Below are 16,421 nucleotides of genomic sequence, written 5' to 3' on the forward strand. Positions count from 1 at the left end.
CAGGGATGAGCTTGGAGAAAAAAACAGTGAAGAGTCTGCTGAGGTGAGAGGGAATAAATGAGGTGTGAAAGTCCCACATGAAGTGGTGGATGTTGAAATCAGACACGTGATAAAGTGTTAGCTTTGAAAAAGAATAGGAGCATCTCTTTTATATGATGAAGGAAAGAATTGTTAAAAGAATTAGTGACTTAAGCTGTATTTTCTCACTGGCAGTCGTGGCTAAGTCATCTGTTGAGGGATTCAGATAGTTTTCATTCTCTGAGAATGGATGCTGACCAGAGACAAAAAATGAAATAAATGCTGGGTAGCAATTTGATGAGCCCAGCTGAGGGAGAATTTCAAAATGTATATATTAGTCAGCACGGGCTGCCATAACAAAATACCACAGACTGGGTGTCTTAAACAACAGAGGTTTATCTTCTCACAGTTCTGGAGGCTGGAAAGTCCAAGATCAAGGCGCCAACAGGGTTTGGTTCCTGGTAAGGACTTTCCTCCTGGCTTGCAGACAGCCACCTTCTTGCCCTGTCCTCCCGTGGCGGATTGAGAGAGAGGGAGGGAGCGCTCTGGTGTCTCTTCCTTTACAGACGTTAATCTTGTTGGATCAGGGCTCTACCCTATGACTTCATTTAACCTTTATTACTTCTTACTCCAAATACAATCCATTGGGATTTAGGGCTTCAGTGTATGAGTTTGAGGAGGACACAGTTCAGTCCATGGCATGTGTAATTCAGCACTATTACACAAGAGCAGAAGAGAAGACAGATGGTTGAGTTGATCCAAGTTTGGGGAATTAGTAGGATAGACTGGATGGAAGGTCAAGGTGGCAGACGAATTGAGGGACTGGTGAAAGTATGGCTAAAACTAAGTGCTCACGGCTTCCAAGAATAGTGGAAAGAGAAGCCAGGAAAGGGAAGGGGCAGGGATTGGTAGGCTTCATGGAAGGTCCTCTCAGGTCTGGAGGCTGGAGAACAAATGGGAACTCTTTTACTGTGTACCTTCTCTGGGTACAGTCCTTTCTTCGGACATGATTGGTTGCTTCTGCACTTTCAACTTCACTGGCAATCAATGAGAATTATCAAACTGGAAGGAAGATTTAGGTTCATTAGTGGTAGCAATCATCACATTTTTCTTTCTTTTTAGACGACTGAATACCTTGAACAAGTGTGCCTCAATGAAACTTGATGTGAACTTCCAAAGGAAAAAGGTAGGTAAGCTCTTACTACACCTTACTGAGACCATGGCTATACCAATAGGAGAAGCTTGCATTCACAAATGAAAAACAACACGAACTGAAGCAAAATTCTGAAATGCCCGACCATCAGTGTTTGTTCTCCAAATATCCCATTATATCATAAACATCATAAGTAAGTCTGTTATATATCTAGGCTGACGTCTGTTTGTTTCACTGTTTCATTTTGATTTAGTTTTATCAGAGGGTTTGCATAAAAATGTAAAATGCCTTAATTGTTTATGATAATCTTTCAGAAGTTTTAGTTGTAAATATCCACTCCATATTAGACCCAAATTCTCCACAGTGATTCGTAGATTAAGAGAATGCAGAAAAGAATCTATGGGGCCAAGTGTCTTCTGCCTCATTCTTTCCTGTGGCATTTTATTTTCAAGGGCAGTCAAGATGCATTCATTTGTCAGGCAGGTTTGTTTCATCATGGTTGAGGGGTGGGGGGAGAGTGTAACAGCAAGATTCAGAACCTGCCCCATCTCTCCATTCTCGCCCCTTGCACTTTTCTCTGGTCACAGGGAATGTCCTTCAGTTTTACGAGCCACTATGCTCCCTCCCTCTTCTAGGACTTTGCACGTGCTCTTCCCTCTGTAGGAATAAGACAGGAGATTTTGGTTCTGAAACAAAGCTGTACTTTATTGAGCACTTACTGTTTTCCACGAGCTATGTTATGGCATTTAATCCATTGTGATAGGGATTCTCTGTTTTCTAGAGAAGGAAAATAAAACCTGAACAGGTTGAGTCCCTTGCCCGTGATCTTTCAACCAGTGGAGGAGCAGGGTTTCAATTTCAGGTGTGTCTAACTCCAAAACCGAGGCCCCTAACCACTGCGCTGAAAGACCTCTCTTTCTCACTGAATTGATCCTTTTAGGAAACTCAGAATTGAAATCGTTACTTACTTTTTCATTTCACATCTTCAGTATGTAACAAGTCAAGCCTTAGTATATTTTGAAGAAGCAGAGAAAACATCTTTGAGTCAAAAGAAAGTGTTCTTTATTCTGGTCTATACAGAGAAGTCATTACAGCCCATGGATTTTAAGTCACTCCTGAGTAACCTAATCTTTAAAAATAACTTTAACCTGAATTTCTGCTCTAAAACAGCACCCAAAAAAAGCGCAAATGAATTCTGGTTGACCTCACCTTCAAAACAGTTTAGGGTTTGAGCTGGGAGCCAAAGATTTAAGCTAAGGAGGTAAAATGGTGAAAAACAATATCCAGAGAATATATTAAAACATGAGCAATTTGTCCAGGTCAAAGAAAAATTGTAAATGTGGGAATAAACATCCCAACAGCTATCTGGCTGAATAGACCCCTTGAGAAGCATACACACTGTTTGCTTGTAACGCATGGTTCTTATTAAACCGAGCGTAGCCATGCCTGTGTGGCTGGTCTGTACACTGCCGGTGCAGATCCTTAGCTGCTGTGTATCACAAAAGCAAATGCCAAAAACTAACAACAGGATTTGTTTTCAACCAAGTGGTGTGATTGGATTCTTCCCTTATTGCCGGCATTTCAAAACCCACATGTGAGATAGGCTTGAATAACATTTGTTAGACTCTGTTACCTTCACAAAAGCTCCTCTGTAAATTGGTCACTTCAGTATTCTGACATTCTTAATTTATTCCTTATGTTGGATATAGTGGCACACACTCTTACAGCCCCTACTTAGCTGTAGGCCCCGCAGATGCATGCACTTGAATAAAACATTGCTTTCCACATTGTAAACTGGGGACTCATGGCCTGAATTTTGAAATAAATAAATCCAGTGGGTGATCTCCACCCACCTGTGAATCTCAATCATGACCAGCATCTGTGACTGTGGTCTAAGCAACTATGCAGGAGACCCTGGTGGTGGCACGTGTTCCCATGATCTGTCCCTTGCCCGAGTCATAGGCTAGTCCTTTATTTTACTGCAAAAAAATGCCAAAAATAAATACAGGCTAGGACTAGGCCAAATGATCAAAAATAGAAAATGAAACTCACGAACCAAGCACCACAGGGAGCTTCAACCAACTTTGGAATTAGTTTGTTTGGAAGAAGAAAAAAAAAAGACAGTAGCATTTCCTCTGGGTATGTCCTCATTTTAATCAATCCAAGAAATAGAAATATAATGTTCATCTCTAATCTGCAGAGGCCCAGACATGTTTAATGCTGCAGAATGTCATCCCCAAATGGCTTAGCCGTCCAGGGCCACAGTCATTCTTCTCCCTTCAGGACCATTGGGCCTCAGAAGGGCCGTGTGTGCTTGCTCAGTGCTCTGTGGTGTGGTTAACGAGCTCCCACGGTGCCCGCTCTGTGCCAGGCACTATTCCTCATCACTAACCCCGTGTCACAGATGCAGAGGTTGAAGGGCAGGGAAGATGAGTAACTTGCCCAGAGCCACGAAGAAACAGCAGAGGCAGGATCTGAGCCCAGCTATTCTGGCCGCAAACTGCCCCTCCTGGCCTTTCAGAGATATTCAGAAATGTATTGGCATGAGCTTCTGACCCTTGGCCTGAGACCTCGAAGGCTTTCCTCAGCAATACATACAATTATGTATTTTTATTGTTGTTTTAGAAGAAGGATATTTCTTGCTGTCTTGTACTCAAGTCCATGATTTATTTAATGTCTTCATGGAAATTTATCTCTGGATCTCTCATAGTGAATGAGTCATGAATCTCATTGCTCTGCTTTGAACTTGGTTCTCATTTAATTCTGTTTAATTCTGAAGAGTTTAGTGGTTGACCCAAGGCAGAAAAAAAAAAAAAAAAAAGAGAATCCACAAATACATAAAGATGGTGAAGCCTCATTCATACTTAGTTAGGCATGCACTTTTCCTGTACATCAAATGCCACTCGCTTGTAAAGCACCAGGAGAAATGAAATCGCACCTTACCACTTTGCAGAAGAGAGAAGCAGTCCTCTAAAGATCGAGATTACCTTCCCTGTGAGAGTCAGGTGGAGAAGAGTGTCCTCAGTCTTGGCCAGGCTCCTCACTGAAAGACTCACTAAAACCCGGCATTTCTGAGAGCCTGGGGGACGTCAGCAGTTGTCCGCCTCAGGCCTCAGCCTCCTCCCCCTGCAGCGCTGCAAGTGGCAGGTCCCTGCTTCTGAACTGGAGGGCTCAGCCACTCAGCTCCAGTCAACTTTAGTGCAAGATAAACGTCTAAATTTCTGTGTAACTATGCATTAGCCGCCTCTCACGGCTGTGGACTTGTATGGGCTCCTGTTTCCAGCGGAAAGAGATGGTCAAATTTTGTTTAAAAAATACAAAATCCTTTCTTTTGCAGTGTCTGGTTGGCATTTGTCTCTGAAGCATATATAATTTCAGCTAAGAATGTTCTCATTTTTTAGAAAAAGCCAAACACTGGCATTTCATCTAAATTAAAAACCCCAAGGCACTTGCAAAGCTGATCTTTCTCAGAAAAGTGTTTTTCTTCATTATTACCTACAGAATTCACACTTGCTTTATGACGACACTGAAATCCCCTAATTACGGTTAGCGTTTATGTGATAGTGCTTAGCTCTGAGTACAAAGCTAAAGTCAGAGACTGAACTCCCATAAGGATCTCTGTTAGATGAGGAAAGAGAGGGACGCGCACGAACACAGGACTCTTACCTAAGATTTCCCAGGGGAGAAAGAGCAGCTTCAAAAGAAGTTTCTGGTTAAAGTTATAGTTTTAACAAAGCTCTCTGAAATCATAGCCAAAGGTGGAAAGCCACACAGAAACAATGACTAATTGCCACGTTGCAGCCAGCACCTCCCGGCCTGGATGCCGTGGGCATTTCAAAGGAGCTGCGGGTGTCATCAGGGAGCCTGACCTCTGCCTCCCAATCCACCCCACCGCCCCCCCTGCCTTTCACAACCTCAAATCTCCCACCAAATAAGACACCTCCTGGCAGCTCCGAACAGCAGCGTCACATGAAAGAAGTTACATTTCATTCCATCATTCGCTTGGCTGGAGAGTATACAGTCTTGAATTGAAGACTGTTGCACGTGAATGTCCTAGAACCATAGGATCTTTGAGTTAGATCTTCGCTCATCTTTTCTAGTCTCCCATCCAGTACAGGATATACTTTTACAGCATCTATCACAATTCACTCAGGCTCTGTTTGTAAGCATCTAGATGTGATGAGTTCATTATATTGCAAGGCAGTTTGGTTTTTCCTAATTACCAGAAGTCCTCCATATAATAAGCTAAAAGCTGATTCTATGTAAATTTGCCCATCTGATTCCAGCTGTTTTCTCTGGAGAAGCACAGAATACGGATTTCCCCTTCCTCTAGATCCGGGGTCAGCAAACTAGTGCTCCTGCTTTTGTAAAGAAAGTTGTATTGGAACAAAGCCACACCCATTCTTTTGGCTGCAGAGGCAGAGTTGAGTAGCTGTGACAGACTGGATGGCCTGTAAATCTAAAATATTTACTATCTGACCCTTTACAGAAAGTTTTCTGACCTTTGCTCAATCTAGAACAAAGTCTCTTAAACTGTCTATGGTGACTGATTTTTCTTTTTTTAATTTCCAGTCTGCCACTGACCAAGATAACGTTTGTAAAATTCACTACAAAGGAATTATTAGAAATATGAAATGATAAAAGGTTATAGAAAATACAAGCCTAAATGTTTTATTATACTCTACAGATACAAAATTGCATCCCAATAAATATAATTGGAACAAATATAACAGGAAATAGAAAAGAATTACAAAAATTATTCATATTTTTATTAAAAGTATACTTAGGCTATTAATATGAAGAATCATGATTGCACTTATAACTTTTTTTGTTGTTCAGCTGTCAGAACTAAACAAAAAGTTTACTTTGAAATTCCCCATGTTAAATGTCTGTACGCACATTTCAATCAAACACTATGACTATAAGTATTCCTGACAGTGAGTTTTTTGCTTGTTATCTAATTTAGGTTGGATTGACAGCAACACTACTCACAGGGAAAAATGCATATCTAAAATGTTTCTTTGTTTTTTGTTTTGTTTTATTTTGTTTTTTGGCTGTGTGGGTCTTCATTGCTGCACTCAGGCTTTCTCTAGTTGCAGAGAGCGGGGGCTACTCTTCGTTGCAGTGTGCTGGATTCTCATTGCAGTAGCTTCTCTTGTTGTGGCACATGGGCTCTAGGCATGCAGGCTTAGTAGTTGTGGTTCGCAGGCTCAGTAGTTGTGGTTCGCAGGCTCAGTAGTTGTGGCACACAGGCTTAGTTGCTTCGCGGCATGTGGGATCTTCCTGGACCAGGGCTTGAACCTCTGTCCCCTGCATTGGCAGGCGGATTCTTAACCACTGCACCACCAGGGAAGTCCCTGTTTCTTTGTTTTAATACTAGTCATCATAAAGAAACCCATCTCACAGAATATGTTGAGTGGAATCAAAGAAGAAGTCTTAAAGTAATTCTTTAAAGTTTTGGCTATTATTTTTTTACCTTTCATTCAAAATGAAGTAAGTGATGCTGTATTTTAAAAATTCATCTTCAATCTTTCATTACTAGCCAACTTCTGCAATTATCTTTCTGTAAAACAGTGGATCCTGTACATTATACACTTTGGGCTATGGTAGATAAACTAATCTTGAAACGTCACACATTATAACCTACTGCGCCCAACACCCAAGCTGGTCTCAACCCTGTTCAATAAGACAAGTCCACTGATCATGAACTCGTATAGCACAGCCTTGCCAAATGGTGACAAATGGTTTTAATGCTTACTCTCAATGTCTGAACTTATCTCAGTGAAGACTGGTAAGTTTGAGGACTGTCAACCCCTTAACCACACTTCGAGTAGCACTGCTCTTGAGTTCCTTCTTTCTAAACCAAACCATTAGTTCTTTCAATCATCCTTCATAGAAGGTTGTGGTGTCTAGATCATTGGCCATTCCGATTACTCTTCTCTAGGAGTAAATCCCTTTCCACGTGCCCCTGAAAATGTGGCTCATTGTTCCTGATGTATGTGACCAGGCAGAATACAGCGGGTCTGCAACCTTCCAAGTATTGAGATTCATGCTTCTGGTCAGGTATCCTAAGGTGGGTGATCATAGTTTGGTAGCCACATTACATGGTTAACTCATATTAAGCTTAAATCTGCTACAACTCTCAAGGCTATTAATAGGAACCAAGCCTTTCCATCTTGCGCATCCTATAATAGATTTGTGAAGTTAGGGTCTTTATATTTTACTTCATGAAATTTCATCTTATTAATAGGCCATCCTTCAATTCTGTTAAGATCTTCATGCATCTCAATATCACTATGCTCTAACAACAATAATTAGTTTTATCTTGCACTTTAACATTTATCGGACATTTTCATATATAATCTCATTTGATCCTGTTGACAAACCATGCTAAATGTGTATTGTTATCATTTCCATTTTACAGCTGAGAAAATTGAGTCTCAAAGTGGGGTGCCTTGCTCAAGATCACTTGGTGAATAATCTGTGCCATCTTCACATCTAAAAAACATGAATTCTTCTGACTCATTCAAGTTATTCTTAAAATGGGCATAACCTGAAAGCACCCCCCAGAGATCTCTCCTTCAGTTACTTTCAGTCGTTTGATCACACTCTTTGATGGAGTTACTCAACCAGCTACTAACAAAATGCTCTGTAGCCTCCAGCAGTTTGCCGTCTTGGCCACAACAATATCATGAGAGCCTTTTGTCAGTTCCTGGCTGAAATCCAGACACTCCATGTCTATGGTATTTCCATGGTTTACTAAATCATTAAGATAAGAGAATAAAGTTTTGGTGTGTTTTTCTCATAAACACATCTGACTCCGAGAGGTTTCCATTTTGCATTTCTAAATAATCACAAACTATTTGTTTTTAGCCTTAAAAAAAAACAGATGAAATCTGATCATCTTAAACAATCAGTACACTTTCACAGTTATTGGGGAGTCTGCTATGTGCCTGACCATCTGCTACACCGTGAATGTATAAAAAAACTAAAACTCTAGTGTTTTTCATACTGTGAATCATGGCCTGTTGGTGGATTATCAAATGAATTTGGTTGGTTGCAAACATTTTTTTAAAAAAAATGAAATAGACTAAACTAGAATATAAAGTATCAGAGGACAAATATTTATAGTACGAATTTCTTTCTTTCTTTTTCTTTTTTTCTTTTTTTCTTTCTTTCTTTCTTTCTTTCTTTCACTTTAGCATAATTTGTATGTGGGCCTTGAGCAGTGATGGAAAATGTACTTTTTAAAATTAGCAGATAACATTTATTGAACACTTAGTATGTTCCATATACTGTTCTAGGTACTGTATATGGATTACTTCCTTTTATGCTTCTTCCATTTTTATTGAGATATCATTGATGTATAGCACTATATACGTTTAAAGTGTACAGCATGATTTGACTTCCATGCATCATGATTCCCACAATAAGTTTAGTGAATATCCATCATTCCATATAGATACAATGTGAAAGAAATAGAAAAAGAAAACTTTTTTCCTTGTGATGAGAACTGTTAGGATTTACTCTCTTAACAACTTTCACATCTAATGTACGTCCGTGTTCATTATATTTATCACGTTGTACATTGCATCTCTAGTACCTATTTATCTTATAACTGAAAAATGTATTTCTTACTGTATGTCACTATCAGTAGTTTCAAAGATCCTGCACTAGTGGGAAAAACAGACACAGAACCGTGTCAGTACCCTTTGGATGTACTATGATAATTGCATGCACAGGGTACTAAAGGAGATGGGTATTATTTTCTTTTTTCTCTGTTTTATTTTTGATTTTTATTGCTTTGGTTTTTGTTTGTTTGTTTTGGTTCAAACCATCTAAATACTGCAAAATTTCCCTGAACTGTTTGCCTTTTTTCCCAGGAGTTTACCACTTTCTCATATGCCTTGGTTGGGTTTTAAATATCCCTTTTTTGCCCACAGCTAGTATAATAAGCTCTTTAGAGCCTAGCAGACAGGGGCAGGCTTTCCATCCCCAGCCCACAGTGCCCGCTTGGCATCTTTTCTAAACCAACATAAAGAAGTCCTTATCCAACTAGTATGTGGTTTGCTAGCATCAGTAACCAAGTTTGGGCTCGCTTTAGAGAGCTCGTTGGAGCTAACACGAAATATTGTAGTTTCTATTTTTAAATATCTGTATTTTCTTTAAAAGCATATCCTTCTTTTGCCTTCTCAGAAACTATTTGCAAAAAGGCTTTTTGAGAATGCTTACTTAATATCAACTTCTCCTCACTAGCTTCCTGATATGTGACATGAAAATCCAATAAACTCAACCTTCAACCTATCACAGTACCTGATATTTAAATGACTCTCAGAGTTCAGGGTTTATTGTATCCATTACAGGGAAAGAGGAAGTAGAAAATGCTACAAAGAAAGTATATTTTTGACTCATCATCCTATAGTCTTGCCTTTTTTTCCATCTGTACAATTTTTTAACTCTTTCGCCAAAGTTTTGTACAACGTTTTAAAAACTCGGAGCTAATTTCCTACTGTGTTCCCACAGCTATGGAATTCTTTGCGAGTACCATGCTTTTCTACCTTCTTTCACCTTATACTTGAAACTTCAAATGTGTCATTTAGTCCAACTCATGTAAGCCTAGATTTTCAGGAAATAAATAAGAATGGGAAGATCCCACATTTATTGACTAAGCATCTGTTTATTTTTCCTTGAAAACAATATATTGCAAAGTCCAGGGGAGACAAGGTGGATACCAGATATGTAGAAAGATAGATAAGCCATCTGTCTCACACGGACAGGTCGCACAGAAGCCACTGAACAGACACTGAAAAATAACAAATGAACCAATACTCCTCAGCGAGGGACTACTAAATGCAGTACTTCATTTAATCCCCACAGCGAACCTATGAGGCAGGGCCTATTTTTACTCCCATTTTATAAATGATAAAAACTTACTTTGGAGAGAGTAAGCAACTTGTGTACAGTCACCTAAGTCTAACTGGTATTAACTACTAGCACTGGGAACCAGGTCTTAGAACCAGATGTCAAAGTAAAGTGAAATAAACTTAATCCAATTAACTATACACACACACACACATATATAGATATATATAGAGAGAGCAGTTACTATATGCTTGATGAACTTACCTGTAACTGTTGAGAGTGGGTGCTTGTGACATGAGTTTAAGTTAGTATTATAATAAATGCTACAATAAAGATCTAAACCTAATGCTACAGGAGTACAGAGGGAGTGCAGTCACTGCCTTGGGGCTGTCAGGAAAGACTTCAAAGAGACACATGAGCTGAGTACCCAAGAATGGTCAGGGACCAGGGAAGGATGTGGGGACCATATATACCCCTTAGGCTCTTAATCCTGTAACAGAGCTGGGTGTTGGGGCGTAGTTGCAGGTCAGAGAACAGAATGCAGGAAGATTGGGAGGAACAGCTGAAATAAGTAAAGCACACTGCAGTCAGGTCAAAAGAGCTTCGAATGCCATAATAACACTTAGGAGGGCTGAGGGAAACTGAAAGCTTCTAAACTGGGAAATCCTGTGATCGTACTTGGATTACACTTGGAAAGCTGTTTAGATGGAGAAGATGCTGGCCTGGTTTTTACTGTGATAACCCAGCCAAGGACCTGAGCTAGGGAATGGGAGTGAAGATATGAGTGGGGGAGCAGATCTGAGAATCATTTCAGAGTTGGGTCTTGGTCATACGCATGGTGAGGAGAAGAAGGAGCAGGTGATTCCGTTCATCTCCGAAGGAAATTATTTAGATGGCCTAAACAAAGCCACCTCTGGGAACCAGACTCTCCTCTCTCAGGGGCTACGAATTCAGGCAGAACCCAGACAAGTAAGAGAAATGTGTGAGGTGCAGCAGGTACGACAGGGCAGAGCAGTGGGGCCTCGGCACCCAGACAAGCGTGTCCTACGAAGGCACTCCAATTCAGGGTTAATTAAAACCAAGAAGGCCGGCCTGGCCGTGCAGGCTGGGTTGGACTCTCCTCCACCAGGGGTCTCTCGAATAGCTCCCAAGTTTCTACCTCCAGGAATTCGGAGATAATTTTGCCCTTAACTTACACAGGGAACATATGCTAAGAATCAAGTCTGGGAGACTAAGGAGTGTTGGCTCCGAGGTTCAGAAGAGGGAAGCTGGAAATATGGTCTTAGGGCTCCATGAAGAGGTTTCAGGGAAGAAGTAAATGCATTTTATGGCAGGATTAAGTTTCTATGTGAAAAGGGGAACTGCAGGTGTTTTATATTTAGGCTGTCTCGACGATGGTAATTACGTCCTCTTTGTAATCAGGCAAGGAAGCTTCTCAGAGAGGAAGAAAGGAAAGCTGAAAGGAAGAGAGCTTTGCGGGTTGGGAAGGAATCTTCCAGCTACTGGGAAGGAAGAGGGTGTAGGGACCATAAAGACGGTGGAGGGACCCAGCAAAGGTGCCCAGGAAACCCAGAGAGCACGTGCGACAGGGAAGGAAGGAGAAAAAGGAGGTGGGGGTACCGTGCCTTTGCTCACCTAGATTCCCCTCTCCATCCCAGCCACCTGTAAATGCGCGTCATCCTTGATGTTTCCCAGGGCGACGACTCTGATGAGGAAGATCTCTGCATCAGCCACAAATGGACTTTCCAAAGGACCAGCCGCCGGTGGTCTCGCGTGGACGACCTCCACGCAGTGTTTCCCGGCGGAGACAGAAACGGGTCGTCAGGAGACATTACGATGAGAAACACGACCAGCAGTGAGAGCGTCCTCACCGACCTGAGCGAGCCCGAGGTCTGCTCCATTCACAGCGAAAGCAGCGGCGGGAGCGACGGCCGCAGCCAGCCGGGCAGCTACGGCGCCGGCCGGGAGGCCTTGGACGGCCCCGGGCAGTACTGCGCCCACGGCCCAGCCATGCTGGACGCCACGCTGGGCGGCAGCAGCCTCCCGCCGTCCCCCAGAGACGGTCTCCAGCACCCTTTGCACCCAAAGAATGAGAAGCCCTCCCGGGCCAGAGCCAAATCCTTTCTGAAACGCATGGAAACGCTGCGAGGGAAAGGAGCGCAGGGAAGGCAGAAGGGGTCGGGGCGGACCGGGGGCTTGGTGATCAGCGGCCCGGTGCTGCAGCAGGAGCCCGAGTCCTTCAAGGCCATGCAGTGCATCCAGATTCCAAATGGAGATCTCCAGAACTCAACCCCCGCTGCCTGCAAAACAGGGCTTCCGGGCCCCAGCAAATGGAGCGGTGAGAGCAGCCCGTCGGAAAACAGCAGCAGCGGGGTGAGCACGCCCGGCCTGAAGGAGCGAAGATGCCAGGAGGCCCACAAGCGCGGGGGAATGTACTTAGAGGACCTGGATGTGCTGGCGGGGACAGCACTGCGGGGTGCAGGGGACCAAAACCACGCACGCGAGTTTCATTCTCAAGAGAACTTGGTGGTGCACATTCCCAAGGACCACAAACCAGGCACGTTCCCCAAGGCGCTCTCTATCGAAAGCCTCTCACCAACAGACAATAGCAGCGCGGTTAACTGGAGGACTGGAAACGTCTCCCCGGGAAGACGGCCGGGCCCTGGGGCCGGGGAGCCCAGGCTCATGGCGTCCTGCCACAGAGCGAGTCGAGTTAGCATCTATGACAACGTCCCCGGCTCCCACCTGTATGCCAGCACCGGGGATCTTTTGGACTTGGAGAAGGACGATCTCTTCCCTCACTTGGACGACATTCTGCATCATGTCAATGGACTCCAAGAGGTAGTGGATGACTGGTCCAAAAACCTGTTACCTGAACTGCAGACACATAATGCACTGTCCGGAGAAGCTGGCTTCTGCCCCTTCCCCCCTCCTAGTCAGATCACCTTAGATTTTGAAGGCAATTCTGTCTCCGAAGGTCGGACAACACCCAGTGATGTGGAAAGAGATGGAGCGTCTCTTAATGAATCAGAGGCCGCTGGGGTCAGAGAAAGGAGGGACTCTGGAGTAGGGGCCTCTCTGACCAGGCCAAACAGGTTGGTGGCATGACTTTGTGAAATGATGTTTAATCCATTTCATAATAATTATGGTCTATGTATTTAACAAACATTGATAGAGTACCTTCTAAATATTTCACACTGTCCTAACTGATGTATGTGGTTGGGGATTATTTGAACAGTAGTATGTCTTTCGTGCAGATACTGTGGTGACTGAATCCATGTTAACTCACATTCATTTCTCCTAGTGTTTACCCTTTAATTCAATCTTGGTTTTATGCAAAAAAAATTTTTGAGCTTCTTATGTGCAAAGCACTGATGAGAAGGTCCATTGCCTGTGCACAGGCCCTTCCCATGACCTTGCAAAGCATCTCTACCCCAAATTTTAAACTTTTAAAAAAGTCCATGAGAAATTTCTGAGATCTAAGGTGTATACACACTTCATAAGTTTATTTTGGCTTGAAAATGCCGATTACTAAGTACATAAAAGCTGTTGTACAACGACCATTTCAGAAGCTCCTTAGACAATGGCCCTGGCAGGGCCTAAGCAGTAGGAACAGCCTACTGTATGTGCTGCTGGGTTTCTCACTGAGGCAGTGACAGCTCTCGAGGCTCATTGACTGACGTGTCATCACTTCAGGAGTGCTTCATCAGTGCTGCTCACCAGTCAGAGTGCGGAGACAAGACAGCAGTGTGACAGTACTCTATAGCTCCCAAACGTTTGCAATCTCTGGCTCTCTGTCACTGTCCGTCTGTCTGAATGTCTCTCTCTTTCTTACGCACACACACAGTCTCAGCTGCTTTCAACACTTTGGGAATGAGTTTAGGAGTAAACAAACACATAAAATTTATTATATCACTTATTTAAGCCTCCTAATGAAACAGATAATGACTTTTTCCAGATTTATCAGACTTGGGAAAAATAGTTTCTTCTGTTTATTCTGTACATTTTGTGTCTTCTGTTCCATTTGCTTGGTGGTTTTCTTGGCTCGGAAACTATTTTGATTAGCTACTTAACAATTAATAACATCCTGTATTTTCCGATATCACGTGCCCTTTGTGACTGGCTTCTCTGACGGTCTTTCCGGTAAAGGCGACTCCGGTGGAACAGCTTCCAGCTCTCACACCAGCCGCAGCCGTCCACGGCGTCGCCCCACATCAGCGGTCAGACAGCCGGCCAGCTGAACCTGCTCCAGCGCTTCTCCCTGCTTCGCCTCACGGCCATCATGGAAAAGCACTCCATGTCCAACAAACACGGCTGGACGTGGTACGTAGCCCATTCACCTAGGAGGGGACTGTTTGTTCCAGGGCTCAGGGTGCGATCGCGAACACTTCAGTATTTACTTTCTGATTTCTGAAGAATCCGTTCATTGCCTTCACTGCCAATCTCCTGAAAATAATGCCCAGAGTTCTGCCTAACTGCCCGCCTCTGGGCTGCCAAAGCTTCGATCCAAAGCTTCGATGTGATGTAGCCTGCAGGAAGCATTGCTTTATTTGTAGCTCTCTGTCAGTTTCCAGGGAAGGCAGTCAGGCTCCAAGAAGGAAAAAGGACAAGTAAAGAGTAATTAGTTGTGAACAGAGACATTAAAAATAAACTTGCCATCAAGTAATTTTGGCAGTTTGCAAAGAAACATCTGTTTCTTGCACCTTCTGGCCCAATGCAGAGCTCAACACTTACAGCACTGCTTCATTCATAGAGCACTGAACTCTTCAAATGCAGTTCTGCTTTTATTTCACTGGCAAATGAAAACAAGAATATGCAGGAAACCTTTGGAATAAGGGGTTGACAAAAGCATATGTTGGAACTTGAATGTGGACCTATTTTAGATGATTTGGTGGATTTGGAAAAAAATAAAATGTGTTGTTAATTGTCATATAGAAGAATCGGCAATGCTTTTATAAAAATATTTTAGAAAGTTATAAATTGCGTGGTCAAATCAATATATGCTTGTGTATTAAAATTTCCTTTAAAAGGTACAACTGGTTTTAGAAAAGTAAGGATATAGTCTAGGAATGTGATTTATCTTCTCTCCCCTTCTTTCTCCCCCAACCCCAACCAGATTCTTCTTCTTGATGTATTTTTTAATTTGTTTTGTTATGTCTTGTTGGGGACGTTTAAGTGTTTATCACTTGAGAAGTGTGTCTATCACAATTAAACTGGAAATTCGAGCACTTGATTTGAAAGCAGGGCCATAAATCCATTCTGCTAACGTGAGTCATGCTGTTTAATAGTTAGAGGTCTAACAGAGGCACGGGGCACACACAGTCCTTCCATGTAATGTGAGTAATTAAGAGAGAAACATTGAATCCCCCCGTGCTTGTCCAATATTCCAACAAAAGCTTGGCTTCCCTCTTGCTCTCACAGCCTGTCCCCACAGTGTGCTCCACGAGGCGTGCATGACCTGCTTTCTGTGAATTCTAGGGCAGTTCCAAAGTTCATGAAGAGGATGAAAGTTCCTGATTACAGAGACAAGACAGTCTTTGGCATTCCTCTCATTGTTCACGTCCAGAGAACGGGACAGCCCCTTCCACAGAGTATCCAGCAAGCCCTGAGGTATCTACGCAGCAACTGCCTCGATCAGGTAGGGTCGTAAATCCCAAGCACACCCTGGGATGTATGGAGTGCCAGGCAGAGCCAGATCTGTCCAGGATCAGACAAGACATGCCTCTCCAAAATAAAAGGCATTGTGATCTTTATAGGTCAGTATTTAATCTGACCAGGTGACATCCTTGTCAAGCTGTGTGAGGATGTTTCCTCACTGGCAACTTGAAGGACACCCTGGAGTGACTGCAGAAAGCTAATGTGAATCATTTGTACCCGTGATGGCTAATTTGTGTTCCCCCAAAACTGAGAGTAAAGCTGTCTACTGCGTTTCCTTTTAATTATGGTCTCAGTGCCACCATTAATTCCACAGCATTCTGTTATCCCTCTTTGTCTTTTTTTTTAAAACCAGAATTAGGTCTTTATATCTCCCTTTATTAAATTTTTTTTGAAGCAGCACCATGACAGATTTATTTATATCTTTCAAAAAATTTATTTATATCTTTTTAAAATGTGCAAGTAAAATATGAAAATAGGGACTTCCCTGGTGGTACAGTGGTTAAGACTTTGCCTTCCAATGCAGGGGGTGTGGGTTCAATCCCTGGTCGGGAAGCTAAGATCCCACATGCCTCAGGGCCAAAAGACCAAAACATAAAACAGAAGCAGTATTGTAACAAATTCAATAAAGACTTTAAACAGGGTCCACATCAAAAAATCTTTTAAAAATATGAAAATAATATCAGCTAAATTAAATATTCCCTCATCTTGTGGAGTTGATTAAAAAGCTCAA

General features: G+C 42.6%; 1 protein-coding gene across 6 annotated transcripts in view; it reads left to right on the forward strand.

The window, feature by feature from the left end:
- The window catches only part of STARD13 (StAR related lipid transfer domain containing 13), a 295,675-nt gene that overhangs the window by 258,771 nt on the left and 20,483 nt on the right, over positions 1-16,421 (forward strand). For 5 of the 6 annotated variants that reach the window (XM_089899677.1, XM_022574635.3, XM_022574638.2 and 2 more), the window contains exons 4-7: positions 1,141-1,204; positions 11,729-13,128; positions 14,183-14,356; positions 15,512-15,671. In XM_089899677.1, the coding sequence (XP_089755803.1) occupies positions 1,172-1,204; positions 11,729-13,128; positions 14,183-14,356; positions 15,512-15,671 (1,767 nt within the window). In that variant the 5' untranslated portion in view covers positions 1,141-1,171. Of the gene's footprint in view, positions 1-1,140; positions 1,205-11,691; positions 13,129-14,182; positions 14,357-15,511; positions 15,672-16,421 lie in introns of all 6 variants that reach the window. The other variant, XM_022574641.2, reaches the window with a different exon arrangement.

The sequence above is a fragment of the Delphinapterus leucas genome, chromosome 18, assembly GCF_059928025.1.
Source record: "Delphinapterus leucas isolate spDelLeu-1000000601 "Yukka" chromosome 18, BTC_Dleu_Yukka2, whole genome shotgun sequence".
Taxonomy (NCBI): domain Eukaryota; kingdom Metazoa; phylum Chordata; class Mammalia; order Artiodactyla; family Monodontidae; genus Delphinapterus; species Delphinapterus leucas.